The sequence below is a fragment of the Erythrolamprus reginae genome, chromosome 2, assembly GCF_031021105.1.
Source record: "Erythrolamprus reginae isolate rEryReg1 chromosome 2, rEryReg1.hap1, whole genome shotgun sequence".
NCBI lineage: Eukaryota > Metazoa > Chordata > Lepidosauria > Squamata > Dipsadidae > Erythrolamprus > Erythrolamprus reginae.
The window spans coordinates 261,608,574-261,633,407 of record NC_091951.1 but is presented as its reverse complement, the minus strand read 5'-3'; the positions used below and the strand labels follow the sequence as shown (position 1 = coordinate 261,633,407).

The 24,834-nt window shown below is 40.7% G+C and overlaps 1 protein-coding gene across 2 annotated transcripts in view; it reads left to right on the top strand.

Moving 5' to 3' along the window:
- Positions 1–24,834, top strand: part of ADAMTSL1 (ADAMTS like 1) — a 637,539-nt gene that overhangs the window by 457,124 nt on the left and 155,581 nt on the right. For both annotated transcript variants that reach the window (XM_070742526.1, XM_070742525.1), the window contains exon 6: positions 10,025–10,151. In XM_070742526.1, the coding sequence (XP_070598627.1) occupies positions 10,025–10,151 (127 nt within the window). The remainder of the gene's footprint in view (positions 1–10,024; positions 10,152–24,834) is intronic.

Here is a 24,834-nt window from a genome sequence, read left to right as displayed (position 1 = left end):
CCATATATAGAGGACCAATCCTTCGCTGTTTCCACGGGCCAGATCTCAACACTACACGGGTCTTGAATTTGACACCGCTGGTCCAAATTATCTGCAGTTATTACTTGTTAATGCTAAAAATGGTTTATAAAAGGTGGCTGTTATGATGAGCAGCAAAAAGATTGGGTAGGATGAGGCGACTGCTAAAGAAAGCAGATTGTAGTATTTGGAAAAAGCAGGAAATTATAATTTATCATTGTTGTATTTTGGAAATGAAGAAAAGCTTGTGAAATTTTATAGCTCAGGGACCAAAAAGTATCTGGCTTTAAGTATTACACTACGTACTTAAATTTGTGTTTTTAAAAAGGCATCATTTTAGATCTGGACTGCAGATACCACCAATCATTACTTAGAGTTTATGGCTTTTTGTATCTCTTTGCCGCCATTTCATCTGGATTTCTGCACACCAGATCTGGTAACCCTGGTACAGAGTTACAGAAGAATGAATGAATTGGTTTATTTCTGATGCATACCAATTTCTTATGTGTTCTTTGATAAGTACATTCCATTCTCTTCACATTAATATGTATCTTCTTTTTTTAAAAAAACAGTATTGTGCGTAGGGCTCTGCCTTATACTGTAGCTCATCTCACCTTAAAGAGTTTGAGCGAATTCAAAACAAATTGAGGAGGCTGTCTAAGAATTCAAGACTAAATCTAGTCTTATTTGGAGATAACAGTAATTGAACTTGGGGCTTTTCCCCTATAAATCAGGTACTCTGTCATAAACTCTAATTTTTAAAATATATCTTTATGAAGTGAATCTGTGAAAACTGTTTTTTTTCTTCCATTCAGTCATGTTCAATTTTCAGAGCTTGTATGAACAATTCCCTGTTTTCTTGGCAAGGTTTTTCAGAAGTTGTTTGCCATTGCCTCCTTCCTAGGGCTAAGAGAGTGTAATTGGCCCAAACAGGGGTGGTTTCTACTTATCTTCCTTACTGGTTCGTATTATGAACGTCACTTCCCACAGTACTAAACAAAAAAGCTTCTGTGCATGCACAAAATAAAAAAAAAAATATGGCAGCACCTATGGCGCTGCCTAGAGAACCAGGTTGGGGGGATGGCAGGCCTGGGTGTCTGCCAGTTCCAGTGACCCAGACCACTACATTACTAACAGTTCTATATCAGGAGAAACCCACCTCTGGCCCAAAATCACGCACCCGGCTTGTTGCCCAAGGCAGGACTAGAACTCACAATCTCTTAGTTTCTAGTCTGAAATTTTAGCCACTAAATCAATCTGGCTTTCACTATACTTTGTCTAAAATGCACACATTGTCCTAAAGTACACATTTAGTTAATGAAAGCCCAGTTTTAATTAAAAATGGCATCACACCAGAAAACAAAAGCTGGAAAGGTTACGCTGTTCAAATCCATATGTTAGTCCTAGAAATGTTGGAAAAGTCAGCTGCATTAGAGTTCACAAATATAACATTACACAAGGATTCCAAGATATTTTATACTTAATTTGGTCCCTTATTTTACCATAATTCTCTGCAAACTTCGTGCAAACGTTGGTATGCAACCTTCATCTGCAAAGCTACCAAAGCTACCACACTTTAATATTACCATTGTTAATGTGATACAGAAGAGACTGATAGGATTTTAGAAATGTTTTAGTGCTCTGGGGAATTTTCAAAAAGCCAGGGTTGTTGACCTTATCTGTACCCCTGTTGATTTAACAAAGGGGAAACAGAATGGGCCATTGACATGATTGCCCTAAAACACTGCCATGTGTGTCTGGTATTTTCTGGGAAGCCCTTGACACTAGACCAGGTCTAGAGATAATTACAGTATGGACAGATTTAAGAATCATCTTGAAACTTAGCACACTTGCGCACTTGTTACAAAGGCTGCAAAGAATGGATATTGTACACTCCTCTGGATCCTCAAGTCATACCAAGCAGAAAACTTTAGGGCTGTCAAGGCTTATTGTCTGCAGAAAACCTCATATGAAGTCTTCAAAGACACGTTTTGATAAATGTGAAAGGTACTTTGGAGATAACATTGCTGATCTTGATGCTGATTTGAACCTTCATTTTGATACTGAATATACTAAAGTACCTACTCCCTCAAGGAACCACTTTCAGTCTATGAGGAAGTCTTCATTTGGTGCCTAGAAGCAAGCCATAAAGCACCAGAGGAAACACAAATGAAGCTATATGTAACTAGGATGAATCACAGCAAGATACAATGGTACCTCTACTTACAAACTTAATTTGTTCCGTGACCAGGTTCTTAAGTAGAAAAGTTTGTAAGAAGAAGCAATTTTTCCCATAGCAATGTAAAAGCAAATAATGTGTGCAATTGGGGAAACCACAGGGAGGGTGGGGGCCCTGTTTCCTCCCAGGAAATTCCTAGAGAGGCCCCATGGAGGCTTCTCCCTGTCTTTTCTGGTCCTGTTTCCTCCCAGGAGATTCCTAGAGAGGCCCCACAGAGGCTTCTCCCTGCCTTTTCTGGTTACAGTTTCGGAGGCTCGGGTTTGTAAGTGGAAAATGGTTCTTGAGAAGAGGGAAAAAAATCTTGAACACCCGGTCCTTATCTAGAAATGTTCATAAGTAGAGGTGTCCTTAGGTAGAGGTACCACTGTACAATTGTTATTCAGCCAGGAGCTCTTTCGTTCCAGAATAATTCCAATCTTTGGACAAGACCCCATCACCCTATCCTTAAAAAGTTGGTTGTATAACTTGGATTTATGATTCTTCTTGATAGATTAGCAGATAGAGGTCTCAGCCAAGTATCTCAATCGATTCTATTCTTGGATCAGCTGCTATTGACTTTTGCTATTAATAGCTCATGTTTGGGCTAACAAAGACTAATTAGAATCTACTATACTACGAATGCAGAATGCAGCAGCAGCTGCTACAGCAGAATTGCACTTAAGTTGTAGCAAGTCAGCTTCTGGGTTCAAATTCAAATGCTGGTCATTACTTTGATCGACCTTTGTGGCTTTAATCAGGAGATGATTTGATGGGGATAATGTAACTTTATCAAATTAGTTAATTTCAAAATTTAGGCAATTGCAATTAAATAAAGTTTAGTTTTTCAAATCCCATACTACATATATTATTCACATATAATGTTTATGATGTGTTCCCTGATACGCCATTCAAAAAGTCCAATGTGATTATAAATGTAATGCACCTGTGGTGTAACAGTTATTACCCCCATGCCCCCACAAAAACAAAATAGAGATTGCAACCTTCTCTATAACATATGATAGAATCTGGAAGAGATTTATATCGTATAATCTTTTCATCAAATATATCTGTAGGGAGTTTCTCACTCAAAGCATTCCTAAGGTAGACGGGGAAAAGGAACTCAAACATCCCCCAGAAATTCATAAAAAAAATAAATACATCAAGCATATGCTCACCATACAATTCCCATATTTTCAATGAAGATAGCATAAGAAAGCTCATATACTGTTTGACAGTCCCTTTGGGATTTTTCTATTTGAAGGTTAGGTATCTTTGGTGGGGAGGGGGGGAGTGAAGGGAAGCCAAGTGTTTTATATACCACCTTTCCTATAAGAATTTAAGAGGGTAAACTTAGGTATTCCTCTTTCAGATTTTCCTAAAAATAGGAGAGGGAGGGAGGGGCAGAGAGAGAGAGAGAGAGAGAAGTCAGCTTCAATGCTGCAGAGAAAGGTCCTTGTTGGATGGGCAGATTGAGTCTTGGCAAGGCAATGCCTAGCATATCCTGATGCTAACAAACCATTTCAGATTGAGCCTGAAATCCTGTGAATAACCAGTGCAGTGATTTTTTAAAAAATGTTGCGTAATCATGGCCATTTAGTTGCTGCATTGTGGGCCACTGCAGCTTCTGGGTCATCTCAAAAGCTGCCCACATAGAGTGTGTTAAGAGTAACCCAACATTGTGATTAAGATACCAGTTACCATCACCAAAGTCTGTGAACAATTGCCCTAGTGTGGGGATGTCAAACTCAAGGCCCATGGGCTGAATCCAGCCAGTGGGGTGCTTAGATCTGTCCTTCAGGGTCATCAGGAAAACAGCGAAGGACCAGCCTGTGGTGCCTCTGCCAGCAAAAATGGAGCTTAGGAGCCTGCGATGGCCTCCTGCAACCCTCTACCAGTGAAAATGGAGCTCGGGATGGCCATGTGCGCCCCTGACATGAGTGACATCAAGATGGCCACGCCCACCCAACCCCCAGGGTCAAACACAACCCTGTTGCTGTCCTCAATGAAATTGACTTTGACACCCAGGGCCCTAGGATCATGGTCCATAAAAGACCAGGTTTCTTTCTCTGAATAGGTTATATGCATGTGTATTTTGGAGAAGAAATTTGTGAATGTCTGAAGAATTAGTTTCATAGCGGCCCTTTTCATTTCCTTTTTCTTTCTCTAAGAAGCAAGAGGAGATGTATCATTTTCACATTTATAATCACTTTAGAAGATGGAATAATGTGATATATATTAAGATCCCTGTTAAATTCCTTTCTCTGTTAAAAAAAAAATAAGCAGTCCTTTCCGTTTTATCTATTGGAGCCTGTGGCACATTTATTTGTGAGGGAAATTATACAGAATTAGGATTCCATTTTTTGCAGGCGTAGACATTTTTCCTCTTTCTTCACAATCTTTTGAGATTAGTTTACAACACAGTCTGTCAGTAAATTACATCTCTTGCAGTCAGGTCTGGTGACCAACTTTTGAGAGCTGAGTTTTTACTCGCAATGCATCCTGTCATCTGTAGCTATTCAAATAAAGCAACAGGGTACATGGCAAACAGATTATAGGATGCGAACAAAGTTCAAATTGAAAGCAAGTGTTTAAGTAGATTAGAGACACCCGTTCCAATATTAGGCTCTTGATCGTAAAATTTGTGGTGCAGAAGAGACCTTTGAAAGGGAGGGGGAGAAAAGATTTATCTATGCCTGGCTAGGTTTTCTGGCTTGTTTTTATTATACTATTTCCTGGCCAAGTTTCTCAATGGTAACAAGGAATGAAAAACACTTTACCCCGAGGCATTTATGAGTGGGCAAGGCTCAAGCAAGACTTGTCACTTATCATTGCTGGGCTAGTGTATATGGGTAAAAAGAAAAAAAACCTGTAAGAAGAGCCAAAATTCATGTGTATTGAAAACATAGTTATAACTGTGGGGTGTAGATGGTTAGGCCTTCATTTGGATGCCAATTTATGATCCACACAAGCCTCAGTGCCTTAAGTTGCTGACCTTTCTGGTATCATATATTGCTTTGTGAACATATTTTAGGTATGAATCTTAGTGTGATTTTAAAAAATGGGTCACAATTTTTAATGCAGCCAGTTCAACTTGGTGTTTGCCCAGACGGAGTCCTTTCCAACTCTGTTGTTCTATGTCCTGTGTTCTAAATATGAGCATAAATGCTACAGAATAGAACAGTGATGGTGAACCTTTTTTTCCTCGGGTGCCAAAAAAGCATGCGCAACCACTATCGTGCATGCATGAGTGCCCAAACCCATAATTCAATGCCAGGGGAGGGTGAAAACAGCTTCCCCTGTTACTCGGAGCACCAATGAATGATTTAGTTTGATTGTTGAATGAATGATATTGATAGTTTTTTTAAATTAGAATTTTAAAGATAGTTTTTTAATGTTTTTTAATTGGATTGTTATTATTGTTTCTTGTTTTTCTGTACTTGCTGTGAGCTTCCCTGAGTCCTCGGAGAGGGGCGGTGTACAAATCCAATTAAATCTAAATCTAAAGGGCAGATACTCTGAAAAGGCATATCTCTTGAATTCCACTAGATCAGGGATCCCCAACCCCCAGACCGAAGAATGGTACATCTACAGCTCATTGAGACCAGAGCGAGTAAGCACACGAATTTGCACATGCATAGCAGCTAGATTGCCGTCAGTCTATGAACTCAGAAAGGTTGGGGACCACTTCATTAGATATCATTGTTTTGCAGAAGGGATTCACCATTGTAAGTGATTCAGCTCATCTGATGCCCTCTTTTTATTGTTTCTTCAAAATTCCTATCCATTGCTTGAAATTAAATTATGTAGCTTCCTTTTGCTGAAATTCGGTGGCAGAAGTTCAACAAATGTGTTCAGGAAATCATATCCTTCTTATAAGGATACAATGCAAAATTATCTCTGCAATATTCATCAGGTTTCGATAGGGATGCTGATTCTATTACCAGTCTAGGTCAGTGAATTTTTTGTTTACTGTGGCTGTATACCTTCATGTGGCTTTTTTAAAACGCACAGATTTTTTTTAAAAAAAAAAACCTTAACTTTTAAAAAGCACAATGAATTTGCTCTGCTGCATTTTATATAAACTCACAGAAGTTCATATTGACGGATGTTAAGTACCACAGATGCTTAAAGTCCATGCATGTGGTGAAAAGCATGCTTTCCTTTTATTAGACCACTGTGTTGAGTTATGTTGTTTTCAGACAGCCATGAGTCCAGAAGATATGATTAGTGGTGCTAACAAATCTGAATTACCAGCTTTAAGCCTTCAACAAGTGTCATCATCTTTCTGAAAATCCCTTACTTTCAGTATTTTTTTAAGTAGCTCGCAATTCAGAAGAGAAATATGTTTCCTCTCTCTCATTCTCTATTTTTATAATGTTTGTATACTGATGTGTTTTCTAAGTTAGTTGTAAAAGAGAAAAAAAGGTTTCCCTGTATACTTATAATGCACAATGGTGAGTGCCCCATCACTAGAGACTTTCAAGAAGAGATAAATGGATAGCCATTTATCAGAAATAGATAATGCTGTCTGAGTAGGGGGTTGGAGTAGATGACCTCCAAGGTCCCGACTATGTTACTCTATTACAAGCACATGTCTGACTCATTTACTCTTGTCTCATGGGAATTTGCCATTTTCATCAGAAAGCATCATTACATCACTGTCTTGCCCTTTTGTAGATTCATGCAACATCACAATGCACGTGCAAAAAGACCTTGCTTTGTTGGGGGTTTGGGGATGACACTATGGAGTCTGGTAATGAGTTCCACGCTTCGACAACTCGGTTACTGAAGTCATATTTTTTACAGTCAAGTTTGGAGCGGTTAATATTAAGTTTAAATCTGTTGTGTGCTCTTGTGTTGTTGTGGTTGAAGCTGAAGTAGTTGCCGACAGGCAGGACGTTGCAGCATATGATCCTGTGGGCAATCTTGTTTAAGGCGTCTTAGTTCTAAATACCGCAACACAGTTTTGCATGTCGCTGTCCCCCTCACCAGGCTGCTGCTGTTGTTTTTGTAAGTGTAAGTCAAACTTAAATAAAGTGTAAACCTATAGTTATGTCCTGCCGGTTAAACACTTATTACAAATCATATTCAGATAGGAAAGGTGGGGGGGGGGGGAATCATTTCAAACTTGAAACAAAAACTTCAGACCTTGAAGGAGAAATAGAGAGGAAACATAAGGGTCAAGTGAGTTACATATTATTGAAATAACAGGCTGTTTCTAAGTCAGCCTATTTCACAGCCCCAACTAGCTGAACATCAAAGGACTGAAGTTTGAACCATGCCATGATCCACATAAGCATTTGCTCCTTGGTTCTGACATCAGAGTACAAATACGTGTGACTTCTCTCATCCCTAGTACAGATGATTAGCAGTCGAGAAGTAGTAGACTCCAAAGTTGAAAGAAATCTGTCTAGAATTGCCAAATATCACAGATGCCGCTATGGTGTAGTTTATCTGCTGCTTCTCTCACACATACTGAATTAAACAGCAGAGGGAACAAAGGGGAGAGCCAGACGGAATGGGAGAAGTCACAGCTGCATTCTTGTTTTGCAGCTGTGGATGTCTTAAAGCAACAGGCGCAGTCTCTGCAATTGCAATTTGACAGCCTTAGACTTCATGTATTCTACTAAATTTAAAGCTTTGATTTTTAAAAAATAAATACTTTCCAGGACTAAAATACTGTACTTGATTTTAGAAAGTACCTTTAAGCATTTCTAGTTTCCTAAATGTTAGAAAATATTGGAATGATGCTTCATATCGCTCCGATTCTTATTCTGGTTATTTTGATTTGTAAATCAAAGAAATGTACTATGGGATGTAATAAGATACGTATCTGTATCTTCATGCTGTGTTTATAACTACATTTTAACAAATCCTATTTTTGGAAAGCCAGCTTATATAGCTGAGGAATATTTGAACAGACACAGTTTGAGCTAGATCAAATTTAACTTCAATGGCTTATTACAAGAATATTTCAGTGTTAATCTGATCTTCGGAAATGCATGTCATTACTTTAAGCTTTGTAAAGCCTGGGTAAAAATGCTCTAAGCCTGAATAGTTAATCAAAAACTGGGATGGCACACTCATTTGGATCCTTCTTCTTTGACTGCTCTGTTTTATGGATCAGATGCTATTTTGCTTTAGAGTGGAGCACTCAAGGTCACAAAAAATTTAGAGGAAAAGATTTTGCCCTTGTTGTGGTTAGCTCTGGCCCACCTCCTGCCCCAAGGACTGTGGATGTGGGGGAGACATCCACATGCTGCAGGCCTGTCCCCCCCCCAGTGGAATCTGCTGATGAAGGCTCCTCTGACCAAGAAGACATGAGTGACAGGGAGGAGGAGAGTGTGGCAGACAGCTCAGAAGGAGATCAATTATCTAGCTCCTCCTTGGATTCAGAACAAGAGTTAATGATACAGCCACGCATGCGGAGATGCATAGGCAACAACAACTGAGAGATTATTATCAAAGAAAATGAGGCCACCTGTGGTTGGGTGGGGCTGTGGTAATTAGTGGCTGTGGGTTTGGACATTGTGGAGGATTATCTGATCGTTGTGTTTCATGACTGCTTTACTGACTTTGACCTTTTGTGTGCTGATTTTTCCCCGCTTTGAAACTAAACCAGAGCAAAGTGTGTTTCACTTTGTGAAAGAAGAAGGACTGTGAATTGCCTCACAGCTGCAATCTAAGTATCACAGAACTGATAAGGGACTTGTACAAATTACCAGTTTGGTTGGAGACGAGTGCTCTTTGCTATACCAAAAGAGGGCTTAGGTTAAGTGAATTTTCATTATAAAGAACATTGTTTTGAATTTTCAAACGCGTGTGTGTGTCTGAAATTTGTACCTGTGAATTTTTGGGAGGATTCTACCAGAGAGCCCGACAGAACACTACTTAAATGGTGTTGTTATTGCTTTGCTCATATGCAATGGTGTTGTTATTGCTTAATAAAAGCATCAGCATGTCTCTTGCACTCATTGGTTTAACCAGGAAGAACCCACCCCTGGTTAAACCAATGAGTGCAAGAGACATGCTGATGCTTTTATTATATTTAATATGAGCAAAACAATAAAAACAACAACGCCACCGGATCCGTGATGCCATCATCAGTAGATCCGGTTCAATCAGTGCCAGTCTGGGCGCCACCATCTTTTGGGGGGAATTTTTTACTGTTTGGGAGTTTTTTCCTCTGCTGCTACTTACCTTTCCTTTGCCTGAAGCACAGCTGATCAGCTCCTCAGCTGTGTTTTGAGCTGATTATAGTTACTGTACATGCGCGAAATAAGAATTGCATGAGGAGACGCGCCTGTGCACGCAAGCATAGCGTGTGTGCATGAAACGTCACAATACGAACCAGTGGCGAAGGTTAGTGGAACCCCTGGGTTTAACATGCGGTTAGATCTGATACCTTTCTTTTCTTCAGCAAAGTGCTAAATTCCCTGCAAGACAGTAAACGTGAAGATGAACTTTCATTGAGATTTAATCATGTTACTATTTCATAATAAACATGTTAACTATAAAAATATTGACAGGAGCCTGAGGCCAAAAAAAAAGAAAATCACTTCAGCAACTTTTAAATGCTGCACGCTGTTTTTGCCTTGTAAGCAATGCTTCTGATTTCAGATGGAACTCTACCAACCCAATTCATTTTGCTCTCCCTTTTCTTGCGAACATGCTTTATGGCCCTTTGGAGACAATGTGATGAAGAAAATTGGCGGAGACTAAGCTCAGAAATGGGTCCAACTGTCAGGAGGTGCTCAATTTGAACTGCACATCTTTCTCTTTTGTCAGATTGTTGGCTGTGATCATCAGCTGGGAAGCCATGTGAAGGAAGATAACTGTGGGGTCTGCGATGGCGATGGTTCCACCTGCCGGCTTGTTCGAGGCCAATATAAATCTCAGCTCTTGGCAAATAAATGTAAGATGTTGACTTGACTTTTACCTCAGTGGGAATACGACTGTTCTCCAAACCATAATATGTAAAAAAAAAAAAAAATGGGGGGAGGAGGGAGGGAGTGTTAGGTCCTTAAATTTTTAGTAACAACCACATTTTTTTTATCCTAAAAAATGTTTTCTTGAACTTTCCTGCCCTCAACCTGGGAAATCAAACGCAGTTAATTCCTGAATATTCCATCTTCTCCCAAGAAAAGGATTGGATCCTTCTGTGTTTGGGAGCTGTGAAATAGGTTTGCCAGATGTCACAAGGAACTTAGCTATTTTTCTTTACATATCGGAGGACAGCCCTACGGATGAGAGTGGTCCTGTGGAGTAATCGGAAAAAGCTACACCTGCTGGATAATTTTTTGCCTGCTTCCCTTGTCTGTTAGATAGATGCAGCCCTCGTTGTGTTTGGAATAGTTCCAATTGTAGCGGACAGTGGGGCATATAATAATAATAATAATAATAATAATAATAATAATAATAATAATAATAATAATAATAATAATAATATTGATGATGATGATGTATTGGCAGTTCTGTGTTAGCAAAAACTTTAGAAGAGAAGGATTTAGGGGTAGTGATTTCTGACAGTCTCAAAATGGGTGAACAGTGCAGTCAGGCGGTAGGGAAAGCAAGTAGGATGCTTGGCTGCATAGCTAGAGGTATAACAAGCAGGAAGAGGGAGATTATGATCCCGCTATATAGAGCGCTGGTGAGACCACATTTGGAATACTGTGTTCAGTTCTGGAGACCTCACCTACAAAAAGATATTGACAAAATTGAACGGGTCCAAAGACGGGCCACAAGAATGGTGGAAGGTCTTAAGCATAAAACGTATCAGGAAAGACTTAATGAACTCAATCTGTATAGTCTGGAGGACAGAAGGGAAAGGGGGGACATGATCGAAACATTTAAATATGTTAAAGGGTTAAATAAGGTCCAGGAGGGAAGTGTTTTTAATAGGAAAGTGAACACAAGAACAAGGGGACACAATCTGAAGTTAGTTGGGGGAAAGATCAAAAGCAACATGAGAAAATATTATTTTACTGAAAGAGTAGTAGATCCTTGGAACAAACTTCCAGCAGACGTGGTTGGTAAATTCACAGTAACTGAATTTAAACATGCCTGGGATAAACATATATCCATCCTAAGATAAAATACAGAAAATAGTATAAGGGCAGACTAGATGGACCATGAGGTCTTTTTCTGCCGTCAGTCTTCTATGTTTCTATGTTTCTATAATAATAATAATAATAATAATAATAATAATAATAATAATAATAATAATAACAACAACAACAACAACAACAACAACAATAATAATAATTTATTAGATTTGTATGCCGCCCAACAACAATAATAACAACAGTGTTACAATGTAAACAAATCTAATATTAAAAAACATCTGAAAAACCCATCATTTAAAAACCGTGCAACACACGCATACCATACATAAAACTATAAAAGCCTGGGGGAGATGTCTCAATTCCCCCATGCCTGGCGATACAGGTGGGTCTTAAGTAATTTGTGAAAGACAAGGAGGGTGGGGGCAGTTCTAATCTCTGGGGGGAGTTGATTTCAGAGGGCCGGGGCCGCCACAGAGAAGGTTCTCCCTCTGGGGCCCACCAAACGACACTATTTAGTCAGCGGGACCCTGAGAAGGCCAACTCTGTGGGACCTTATCGGCTGCTGGGATTTCAATGCCTTGAAAAATAATAATGAGGCAAAAAGTACATGCCATGAACGCATGCAAAGACTTGCAAAGTTGGAAGATCCCAGAGTTAATCCGTTCATGGAAATAGGATAACGTGGGCCAGACTACTGCATATTGTTAACCCAGCAAACCTCTTTGAACTGTGAAGCCAGCTTTGGGAGAAGATGATTTGCAGTTTATAGGGCTTGGGGAGGTGAAGGAAACCCAGCCATTCATTTGCCAGTAGTTCTTCCGTATGAAGTCATGGTTTAGACAGCTACATTTACCATTCAGAAGTGGTTCTGGAAGCGTGCAGGGAGGGGGAAGCGATTCTGTTCTAATCGTGTCCGCTTTTCATCGCTAAATGTCTCTGCAAAATAGCAAGTTTTAACCCCTGGCTGCAATGTAACATGTAGCATGCGATTAAATGTATGCTTTATTTTATTTTTTCCCCCCGTCATTGTGCCAAAAGTGATTTCAGCACTATAGCTGCTTCAGGTATGTGAGTATTTGTGTACATACATTTAATTGTATTCTGTTTTTAAAGACTAAACATCTAAACATCTAAAATCACATTTGGAATAGTCTTTGCTGAATATCTTATTCCATCTATTTATGTTTGATTGCTGTAAGGAATGTGAAGAGACATTTGTTTAAGGAATCATGTTTGCTATCAAGAATATTTTTCTTGTCTAGAAAGTTCATGATGCACCCTCAGTTGGCAGATCGGTGTTTTGCATGTTGTTGTGAATGCATTAAGTCAATGCAGAGCAACATCCCCCCTCCCCAACAACCCAAGAATCCCACCTGGGTGTTCTCTAAATGAATTGGATTTCAACTCCATTCCTGACCAATATAAATCAAAGGCAACAGATGCAACTTTAAGGCGGAGGAATAACTGAGAAATTTATTTACATTCTTGGCCATTCTTGTGCCAAGAAGGAAAAATGATCATAGGCAATGTGGCTTATTGTATTTTGCTGATTTTATGCTGAAGAAAACAGAAGAACATTTCCACCAAGTAAATCAGTTACAGTAACCTTCATCACAACCTACTGTATTTACGAGGCTGCAGTAATGGTAGCACAGGCAAACTGTGTAGAATGGCTTGAACTGCTTGGAGAAAGGGCAGCTTTAAAATAGAATAAGTAAACTAGGGGTCCTCAAACTTGGCAACTTTAAGACTTGTGGACTTCAACTCCCAGAATTCTCCAGCCAGCTAATTCTGAGAATTGAAGTCCACAAGTCTTAAAGTTGCCAACTTTGAAGACCTCTGAAGTAAATCAATAATTTCTTTTTTCAATGCTTTCTTTGAATATAAAGCCTTTTAAAATGCAGAAGTGATTGCTAATTACAGTAATAGCTGTGGTACAGATATCAGGCCTTTTTCCATAACTGCTCTCTTCTTTATTTTACTTTTTGTTGCCACCGTTTATGTTTCCTGCTTACATTTAGATATTTTCACTGGCTTGCCACTTCTGGTTTTTAGTTCTGTCCTTCTCATGCCTCATTTCTCAGGTTTAGGCTGCTTCTCATGTCTTGTTTCTCAAGTTTTTATCAATTGTTAAGTGCAACATGGAGATTTAGTTCGCCATGACATTTGGCAAACTGGAGAACAATTCACTTTGTTTATACCCATCCTGGACACAAGGGAGGAAAAATGATAACATGAATGCCATGTTGTCATTGCGATGTTCAATTTTGCATCAGATATCCTAATACAATTCAGGCCAATTCCACATTTGCATAAGTTGTATGATGAAGTCATAATTCATATGTCATCATTTGGAGACAATAAAAAACATCAATATCCATTATTATTATTATTATTATTATTATTATTATTTATTAGATTTGTATGATGCCCCTCTCCGTAGACTCGGGGCGGCTCACAACAATAACAAGAACAATATAAGAACAAATCTAATAATTTAAAAAATGCTAAAAAACCCATTATTAAAAGCAAACATACACGCAAACATATCATGTATAAACTGTATATGCCCGGGGGAGATGTCTCAGTTCCCCCATGCCTGATGGCAGAGATGGGTCTTAAGAACTTTACGAAAGGCAAGGAGGGTGGGGGCAGTTCTAATCTCTGAGGGGAGCTGGTTCCAGAGGGTCGGGGCCGCCACAGAGAAGGCTCTTCTCCTGGGTCCCACCAAATGACATTGTTTAGTCGATGAGACCCGGAGAAGGCCACTCTGTGGGACCTAACCGGTCGCTAGGATTCGTGCGGCAGAAGGCAGTCCCGGAGGTATTCTGGTCCGATGCCATGAAGGACTTTATAGGTCATAACCAACACTTTGAATTGTGACCGGAAATTGATCGGCAACCAATGCAGACTGCGGAGTGTTGGTGTAACATGGGCATACCTTGGGAAGCCCATGATTGCTTTCGCAGCTGCATTCTGCACGATCTGAAGTTTCTGAACACTTTTCAAAGGTAGCCCCATGTAGAGAGCATTACAGTAGTCGAACTTCGAGGTGATGAGGGCATGAGGGCCTCACTTCGCTTTCCAGAAGGAAACTGATGGGAAGAAGGCATGAATTGATCCTTCTGATTAACCAGCAAATGGGCTGGTACAGTTTTCCACCCACTTGCCCCCACCCACCATCTATGAGTAATTTCCATATGTCTGGAGATTAACCCCACTTAAATTACTGCTTAAGCAAGAATGTCTGAAAATGAATCTCAATCTAGACTTAATAAAGTATAAATGCTAAGCCACGTTCATTGCTTCAGTTGCTTTGCCTTAAAAAATTATTTCCCTCTGGCTTCCTCTTGTTCGTCACTCCTTTTGTCTATGAGTATGTCTGCTTTTTTGTCAGTTTGCAAACCTCAGGGCAAACCTAATCTCATTTTTAAAAAATTCTCTGGAGACAGTCTCGTGAAGCAGAATAACAAATGAATAGGAGAACTATTGGTTGAGCACTAGGTTCATCATGCAGAAATGTTTGAGCAGCAGGAGAAAGGATGCCAGAACCTTGCAAGAAACATACCTCAGCCACAAAAAAGAGGAAAGGATATACAGTGGAACCCCGACATAAGAGCTGCTCTACTTAAGAGCAACTCGAGATAAGAGCTGGGAGGGGAGAGATATTTTTGTTCTACTTACAAGCCCAAATTCGAGATACAAGCGCCAAGGAGCTGTCTCCTGAAGCCAAACGCTAACTTCCGCGTTCGGCTTCAGGAGACAGCTGCGAAGTGGCGCGCGTGTTTTAAAAGGTTGCAGCCGGCCTGGGGGGCTCGGGGGGGTGCTTGCAGCTTTCTTTCTTGCTCTTTTTCTTTCTCTCTTTTACCTTCCCTTCCTCTATTTCTTCTTTTCTTTCTCCTTCCCACCTTCTTCCCTCCCTCCCTCCCTCCCTTCACTCATTCCTCTCTTACTCTCCCCTTTCATAAGTTTCCTTGCTTCCTTCCTCTGTTCCTGTCCCTTCCCCCTTTCCTTCCTTCCTTCCCACCCTCCGTCCATTCATTCACCCATTCCTCTCTTGATCGCTTAAAGCCGGTCCCTGGTGCAAAAAGGGTTGGGGACCTCTGTCCTACAGGATTGGGTGGCAGAGAAGTTGAACATATGTAAATTTAAAAGTTTAAGAAAGTTTACAAGTTAAGTGAAAGAAACTTCATTATTCATTTATATGTACATGTACATTTCTTCATTAAAAACATGTCTTTCTGCATAATTTAGACTAACTTTGTGAGTTTTTTGAGGGCTGGAACCAATTAAAATTATTTACATTAATTCCTATGGGGAAAAGTCGTTCGAGATAAGAGCTGCTCGACTTAAGAGCCCAGGTCCGGAACGAATTAAACTCGTATCTCGAGGTACCACTGTACTGATTTCCACCCTGTCCAATTTGAACTTTGGATATTCTTACGTTCATTTGCAGCCCTTGTGATTTTAAATAAAAGAAAACCAATTATCCAGGGTTGTAGATGAGAATTCCCCACTTTTAGACATTTTAGAAATTTGCATCATTTTTCTCCATCCCCGGGCTTCAGGAGAGGCTCTTGAACCCTGGGAATGGCAAAAAAATAGGCCATCAAGCCAATTGGATGTTCATTTCTGAATTTCCAGTTAGCCCATTGGTCCATTTTTCACATCCCCTCCTGAAGCCTGGGGATGGAGAAAAATGATTCAGCGAGCCAACAGGATGTTTGTTGGCCTGTTTGGTCAATTTTCGCTCTACCCAGGCTTCAGGAAGCTTTTCTGAAGCCTGGGAATGGCTAAAAACAGCCCAATGGCCTACTCAAAATCCAGAGGCTTCAGTGAGGTCTGTGTACATGTGTAGGGGGTGTTGTGTGCATGCATATGGGGAGGGCAAGCATGTACACACCTTTTTTGCACACGAACCAAAAAAAGGTTCGTCATCACTGTTCTAGGTGAACTTTTAGAAATTGGTAGGGGAACAAGTACACCTAAATGGATCTCAGTAAGACGAGAGAGAGAGAGAAATTGGCCTAGTCAAGAGTAACTATCTTAGATTTCCTCCTAAAAATTGTTCTGTCTGGCTCTCTGGTAGACTCCTCCCAAAAATCCACAGGTACAAATTTCAGACACACACACGTTTGAAAATTCAAAACAATGTTCTTTATAATGAAAATTCACTTAAACTAAGCCCTCTTTTGGTATAGCAAAGAGCACTCGTCTCCAACCAAACTGGTAATTTGTACAAGTCCCTTATCAGTTCTGTGATACTTAGCTTGCAGCTGTGGGGCAATTCACAGTCCTTCTTTCACAAAGTGAAACACACTTTGCTCTGGTTTAGTTTCAAAGTGGGGAAAAATCAGCACACAAAAAGTCAAAGTCAGTAAAGCAGTCACGAAACACAACGATCAGATAATCCTCCACAATGGCCAAACCCACAGGCTGCTATTTATAGCAGCCTCACTAATTACTACAGCCCCACCCAACCACAGGTGGCCTCATTTTCTGAGCTGTCTGCCCCACTCTCCTCCTCCCTGTCACTCATGTCTTCTTGGTCATCAGCAGATTCCACCGGGGACAAAACAGGCCTGCAGCATGTGGATGTCTCCCCCACATCCACAGTCCTTGGGGCAAGAGCTGGGCCAGAGCTAACCACAAGAAAAATCTTTCCTAATAAGCTATTTATACATTATCCAGACCTTATTAAATAAAGTAAATAATAAATTTGAATTACCGAACTATTGAACATCTAAATCTTCACTGCTATCCCCTACTTGATATTTGCACCATAAAGTTCTGGCTATTTTAATGATTGTTGGGATTTATATTAACCAAGCCATATTAACCAAGGCAACAAATAATTTTAGGTGTGCCTTCTGCTAAATTTCTAACTAATTAATGGCTATTCTTGATTCTTGTCTTCAGATTCCTCCCCTGTTGCATCTCAGCATGTGGTTCTTCTAGTAATAACAAAAAGAAAGACAAGAGGAAAAATCTTTATAGTGGCTTGATTCCCATTTGTTCACTGTAAATATTACAGAAATCTTTTGGAAACTAACTGAGCAATCCAATGGGTGCCTGACTGCATGAACTGTAAGGGAGAAATATTGTAGGACATGACTGGAGAGAGGCAACAGAGAGGAAATAGGAACAAATGCATATTTGAGTTCATGGATTATATGCAGTCACCCAAGTGGGCATTTCAAAGTTGTGCTCTAAGTGATGTGGCACTGTAGTTGGGGAAACAAAATTGAAATGCTTCCGTGAGTTAACTCTGTGAAAGTTATAAAAATATCTGTAGGGAGGACTTGTGGAGGAAATGAAGAGCTGTAAAAAAAAAAAAGAGCACTTCCCTAGAAGCAGATCACAAAAAGATCACATTCCAAGAATAATAAAGTAATCCTGTAATATTCGGATGTGGTTGTGCAATTGGAGTTGAGCTCCTACTAAATTTAAAACCAGTTTTTACAGCCCAGGAACTCATAGAAGAAATACTTTAAAATATTAAGACATATTGTCATTGAAGGAGCATATTCTGGAAACCAGTGCACATTTTGGGTAAATGGGGCATTCGAGGGTCACAATAAAAATGTTTTCCTTGTGCTCTAGTTGAGTGTAGAGGACGTGCACTCTAACATAGCAAATTTAAACAATCGATCAAGAAATAAAGGAACGGCTGTGCTACACAGGAATGGGTTTTTTTGTAAAAAAAGAAAAGGATAAGAAATATTTTTTTCTCCCTGGAATAAAGCAATGTAATAGAGATTTGGGAGGTTTCTAGAACTAAATAGCAGAGCAGGAAAAGAAACTCAGGGTAAAGGAAATGGTAAATAAAAATTATTCTCTCTTCCTTTCTCTTTTATCAAAATTCCCCAGTGTTTCTTGGAAAGAGGGAAATAGAACTACAAGGTTTTTATTTCAGATTAGTTGAGCATAGGAACATTCATACAGTGGTATGCATTAAAGTGCAAAACCTGATTTTGTTTAGTACACTGTCCGCACTGTAACATATTCCCCAGTATGGCTGAACGCTATATTTTAAAGATGTTTTTAAAAATATATTGTCTGTAGATAATTTTATTCTTGGATAAAACATGGCACAGGCTGGGGACTGAGGCATTTTTGCTTTCATTTATGATTCTCCCTTAATTTTTGCCTGGAAAGGAACATCTGTTAAGCAGGTAGCAGGAAAATGTCAGAGGCATCCTGTCACACTTAAGAGATTCGGATTTTTTTAGCGCTTTGAATTAGCAGATTCTGTGCCAAAAATATGCTGGAAATGTTTTTTTTAAACACAGTTGGTTTCATCATATTGGATTCATTTTCTCTTCCTATCTGCATTTATTTTGTGCTTCTGCTTTGTGTCCAATGCTAAGGAAAAATAGGAAAGGGAAGGAAGGGGAAAAATGTATGTAACATTGCAACTATTAGCCCTTATAAGAAAAATAACTACTGTAGTATTTATAGGGCTGGTATATCAATCCCAGAGGGGCTGGAAACAGAAAAGTGGTGGGATAGGAGAAGATATGTGTCTCTGGCTTGCCTCCTACACTCTTCTTAAAGGAGAAACATCTGGTTGGTGTCCTCTTTTTGCCTATAAAAATGAAAGATGACTTGAAAAGTTCGGCAGTTCAGCAATTGAGGGTCCTTCTCTACATCCCCCGCTTTTATTAGGCCCCTTATAGAATGAATCTGGTTTCTTTTTAACCACAGGACACGCCAGTTTGGAAGAGCTGTAGCTGCTTCTTAGACATGCCCAAATCTATCCCAGCCACTTAGAGCAACTTCAGGGAGATGTCATTGGGGGGGGGGGCGTTATAGAAAAAGAAAAGTCTTCCCGTGGTACCCAGCAGGTCAAATCCAAGCAGGTGACATCAAGGGAAATGATTCCAAAAAGTGGTAGCCAAGGCCAGGGTCTATGTATTGGGAAAAGAAATGTCAGACACAGTTGGTTTCACATCACAGAGAGCCTGAAATGAGAAATTTATCCAAGAATATGTTCCACTCTCAGGAAGTTTCAATTTGGGAATTAATTAACTACTGTGCTGCTTTTTAAAGTGTGATATATTTGACTGATGTGGTATGATAAGTGAAAACAGTCATTATGATTCATAAACCATTATGAGGGTGCATTCTACCGCACGAATCCCAGCGGCCGATAAGGTCCCACAGAGTTGGCCTTCTCCAGGTCCCATCGACCAAACAATGTCGTTTGGCAGGCCCCAGGGGAAGAGCCTTCTCTGTGGCGGTCCCGGCCCTCTGGAATCAATTCCCCCCAGAGATTAGAACGGCCCCCACCTTCCTTGTCTTTCGCAAATTACTCAAGACCCACGTTTGTCGCCAGGCATGGGGGAGTTAGGATATTCCTCCCCATGGCCATTACAAGTTATGTATGGTATGTTTGTGTGTATGTTTGGTTTTTTTATAATAAGGGTTTTTAGTTGTTTTATTAAATTGGATTGTTACATGTTGTTTTTTATCATTGTTGTTAGCCGCCCCGAGTCTGCGGAGAGGGGCGGCATACAAATCCAATAAATAAATAAATAAGTAATTATTATTATTAATAATAATAATAATAATAATAATATTAAAAAAAATACCATGTCAAGCTGTTGCACTGATGCTTTGGGTTTAGCTGGTTGTGTAAACCCAATTATTAAGGTTTGTGAACAATGTTTTATTCCTGAACATAATATCTGAATTCAGCTAATTGCATTTAATTCCACAAATTAAAACAAACCATGGGTTAATACATCATGTCAGCTTGAAGAGTAAGACATTAATGTGTCTCACTCAGAAGCAAATCCCAATATGTTCAGCAGAATTAGTATCATGTAAGAGTTCATACAGCAAGCAAATCTCACATAACTATCAGACTAAAACCAGAAAGCTTTTTAATCAATGAAATTGTAGAAAAGTTGGGGGGATGGGAAGAACTGCAGTAGCCATTGGAGAAGATTACAAGTCTCATGTTAATAGAGGGCATCAGCTCTGTAAAATCCATACAATAAACACATAAGACATAGAATAACATATAACAAAGATTCTTATCTGGCAATGCCCTAATCAGGAATACTCAGGAAGCTCAAACTGCCCAAAGAGCTGCTGATACAGTTCTACAGAGGAATCATTCAGTCTGTTTTCTGCACCTCTATAACCGTCTGGTTTGGTTCCGCAACCCAACAAGACTGACACAGATTTTAGAGGAAAATTCAGAACTGCAGAAAAAAAAATTGCTGCCAATCTGCCTTCCATTGAGGACCTGTATACTGCACAAGTCAAAAAGAGGGCTGTGAAAATATTTACTGACCCCTCGCATCCTGGACATAAACTGTTTCAACTCCTACCCTCAAATTATCACTACAGAGCACTGCACACCAAGACAATTAGACACAAGAAGAGGGGTTTTTCCCTGAACGCCATCACTCTGCTAAACCAATAATTCCCTCAACACTGTCAAACCTTTTACTAAATCTATACTTCTATTTCTACTAGGTTTTTTTCTCATCATTCCTATCACCCATTTCCTCCCACTTAGGACTGTATGACTGTAACTTCTTGCTTGTATCCTAAGATTTTTATAAATATTGATTGTTTCTTCATTGCTTATTTGACCCCTGTGACATTCATTAAGTGTTGTACCACATGATTCTTGACAAATCTATATTTTCTTTTATGTATACTGAGAGCATATGCACCAAGACAAATTTCTTGTGTGTCCAATCACATTTGGCCAATAAAAGAATTGTATTCTATTATATTCTAATGTAGTTTCTGCTGACTTTAAGTTGAGAAGCCTGTATCTATGTCAACTTATTAAATATTGCCTTGCCAAAACACAGAGAACCAAGGGTCTAAAGAGAGATGTTCTTGCTAATGTTAAGCTTTCGGTTAGTCTAGACCAGTAATGGCGAACCTATGACATGGGTGCCACAGGTGGCACACAGAGCCATATCTGCTGGCATGCGAGCTGTTGCCCTAGCTCAGCTCCAATGTGCATGTGTGTGCCGGCCAATGTGCTGGCTCGCACAGAGGCTCTGGGAGGGCATTTTTGGCTTCCAGAGAACCTTCAGGGGCATAGCTCCACACCTCTACCAGCTTGACTTTAAAAGGGGCATTGAAATTCTTCTCTTGGCTTTGGTGGAACTGAGCACTTAAAGACAAAGTAAGATTTCAGCAGAATTTTCAGTGTACTAGACCAGCGTTTCCCAACCGGTGTGCCGCGGCACACTGGTGTGCCGCGACACACCGCCAGGTGTGCCGCCTGGGCAGGGCGCTGCGGTGCCTCTGACCTCTCCGCTCCTGCCCGATGCCGCGGTTTCTGGCGCTCTCCTGCTGGGTCCCAAAGAAGGCAGGCAGGAAGGAGAGCTCCATTCTTCGCGCCTTTTTCCCGCCTTCCTTCTTTGGGGCCCAGCAGGAGAGCGCCAGAAACCGCGGCATCGAGCAGGAACCGGGAGGTCGGAGACACCGGCACGGCAGCGCCCGCCCAGCTGAAGGTTCCCTGTCGTCATCGGCAAGTGTCCTTTGGGGCCCGGCGGGAGGGCACTGGCGGTGGGAGCGGGGGGGGGCGCGGCTGCAGCGGCACAGGCAGTCGCGGGGAGATGGCGGGGGGAGCGGGGGGCGGCTAAAGCGGCCCCGGGCACCGTTCCCTGTACGCTTTTCCAGGGGCGCGCAGGGAGCCGCGGCCACCCGCCCGCCTACCGGATTTCCCTCCGCGCGGCTGGGGAGGTGGATTCGCCGCCCCCGCCAGCCCGATCTCCCTCCAGTGGCTGGTGACGTAGTTCTACCACCCTCGCCAGCCTGATCTCCCTCCGTGGGGGGGTGGGGGGCGACGAACCGACGACCGGGGGCTGTCCGTCCGTGTTGGGTGGTGCAGGGCAGGCACAGGCAGCCCCAGGGGAGAACAAGGGAGGGAGGGAAAGGAAAGAGAGAGTAAGGGAGGGAGAGAAAATTGAATGAAGGAGGGAGAGAAAGAAAGAGTAAGAAGCAGAAAGGATAGAGAAAAAGGAAGAGAAAGGGAGGGGGAGAAAGGAAAGAGGGAGGAAGGGGGGGAGAGAAAATTGAATGCAGGAGGGAGAGAAAGAAAGAGTAAGAAGTAGAAAGGATAGAGATAAAGGAAGAGAAAGAGGGGGAGAAAGGAAAGAGGGAGGGAGGCGGGAGAGAAAATTGAATGAAGGAGGGAGAGAAAGAAAGAGTAAGAAGTAGAAAGGATAGAGAAAAAGGAAGAGAAAGGGAGGGAGAGAAAGGAAAGAGGGAGGAAGGGGGGGAGAGAAAATTGAATGAAGGAGGGAGAGAAAGAAAGAGTAAGAAGTAGAAAGGATAGAGAAAAAGGAAGAGAAAGGGAGGGAGAGAAAGGAAAGAGAGAGAAAGGGAGAGAAAGGGAGGGAGAGAAAATTGAATGAAGGAGGGAGAGAAAGAAAGAGTAAGAAGTAGAAAGGATAGAGAAAAAGGAAGAGAAAGGGAGGGGGAGAAAGGAAAGAGGGAGGAAGGGGGAGAGAAAGAAGATATGAAGGAGGGAGAAAAAGAAAGAGAGATAGGAAGGAAAGAGGGAGAGAAAGGAATGAGAGAGAAAGGGAGGGAGAGAAAGGGAATGAAAGAGGGAGAAGGGGTGAGAGATAGAAAGGATAGACAGAAAGGGAGAGAAAGGAAAGAGAGAAAGGGAGGGAGAGGAAGGAAAGAGATGAGAGAGGAAGGAGGAGACAGAAAGAGAGGAAGGAAGGAAGAGAGAAAGAAAGAGGGATGGAGAGAGAAAGGAAGGAAGAGAGAGAAAGAGGGAGGGAGAGAGAAATAGAGCGAAAGGGAGGAAGAGAGATTTTTTTTGTCCAAACTTTTTTTAGCGCCCCCCCCCCCCCCCATGTTCCCCAGGATTTTGAAAATATGAAAAATGTGCCGCGGCTCCAAAAAGGTTGGGAAACACTGTACTAGACAACCTGCGACCTGTTGGGTTATTTTTTCAGATACATTTCCTTACCTAAATAGAGGAACCAACTGACCATAGGCAGTCAAAAAAAAAACCCCATTAAGAATGGGAGCAGTGTTTAACTCTCCAATGGCTTCCCCAGTGACTTTTCTTATAGGGAGCATTGGAATGATGCCATAGCTTTGCCAGATTTCAGTTCCCTTGGAGTAGGAGTGAAATCCAGCAGGTTCTAAACAGGTTCTGGAGAACCGGTTGCGGAAATTTTGAATTGTTCGGAGAACCAGCAAATATCACCTCTGGCTGGCCCCAGAGTGGGGTGGGAATGGAGATTTTGAAATATCCTTCCCCCAGAAGTTGGGTGGGTATGGGAATTTTGCAGTATCCTTTCCCTGCCACATCCACCAAGCCACACTATGCCCACCAAGCCACGTCTACAGAACTGATAGTAAAAAAAATCTGGATTTCATCACTGCCCAGGAGTGATAGATCACCATTTCGCCCAGTGGAAGGTTACAAATAAAAAGACAGTTTTAGTAGTACATTATACAGTTTCTATATCACAGAGGGAAGGAATGCATATCAAAAGCCCCTTTGACAATATTGAGTTCGCTGGAAATTAAAAAGAAAATAAAGAAAACTTGTGGTTGTTTGTACTTCAAATGACCGGGAGATAAACACAGACTTTCTATTTTCACAAGTCTCGTTCCATTAACTTCTTTTAAACCTATTATTATATTACAGAGACCCAAAAGGTCTTGCTAACACATTTTAATATTTGAAAATGGAAAAACATACTTGAGGGGGAAAAGTACTTTAAAAGGGCATTTCTTTCCGTTTGTGAGTTTATGATAACATTTTAGAGTGTGGCTATGATTAGCCCTGCGTAAAATAAATACAAAAAATGAACTGGCTTCTAGCAATTATTCTTACATCATTATTTTAAACCAGTTTTAAAAGATGAAATGATTGAAAGAAGAAATGTGTTGAAAGGAAAGTTGAGTTCGCACTAAACAGGACCAGAAAGCTGGTTTTTTGAAATAAATAAAATTAATAACAAATATACTAAAAAATGGAAAAAATGCACTTTTGGGTGGGTATTTCAGAGTTGGCCACAGATCATACAACATCTGTGTTTACGAGAAACCATTTAGAGACCGCAGGAGTTTGTAGAAAATATAAAGAAAGAACTAAACCAAAGACCTAATAATTTATCCAGAAATATGTGTCTCCAATTGGTCAGTTTGGTGTCCTAGGAGGCTCACCCGCAGCACATGAGGGGCAGGGTCCTTGAAGTAAGATATACTTGTCAAAACAAATGGTTGTTAGGTCAGAGATCATCCTTACAAGCTAAATGTATTGCACTGCGTGAAAAAAATTCTTGCTTTTATGTATCCAAAAAATTTCATTATAAATTTCATTGGGGACTCTTCAAGAAGGAGGGAGAATAGCTATCTCCCCTCTGTTTCACAGCAACCTTTGATTTCTATTATTTATTGCTTATTGGAGATTATTACTCAACTGACAGGATCTCTTGGCCATTTATTTATACACATCTGCCATTTGTTTCCTGTTGGTAACTTTCCTTTTCAGGGATTGCTGCAACTCCCTAGTTATTGTGT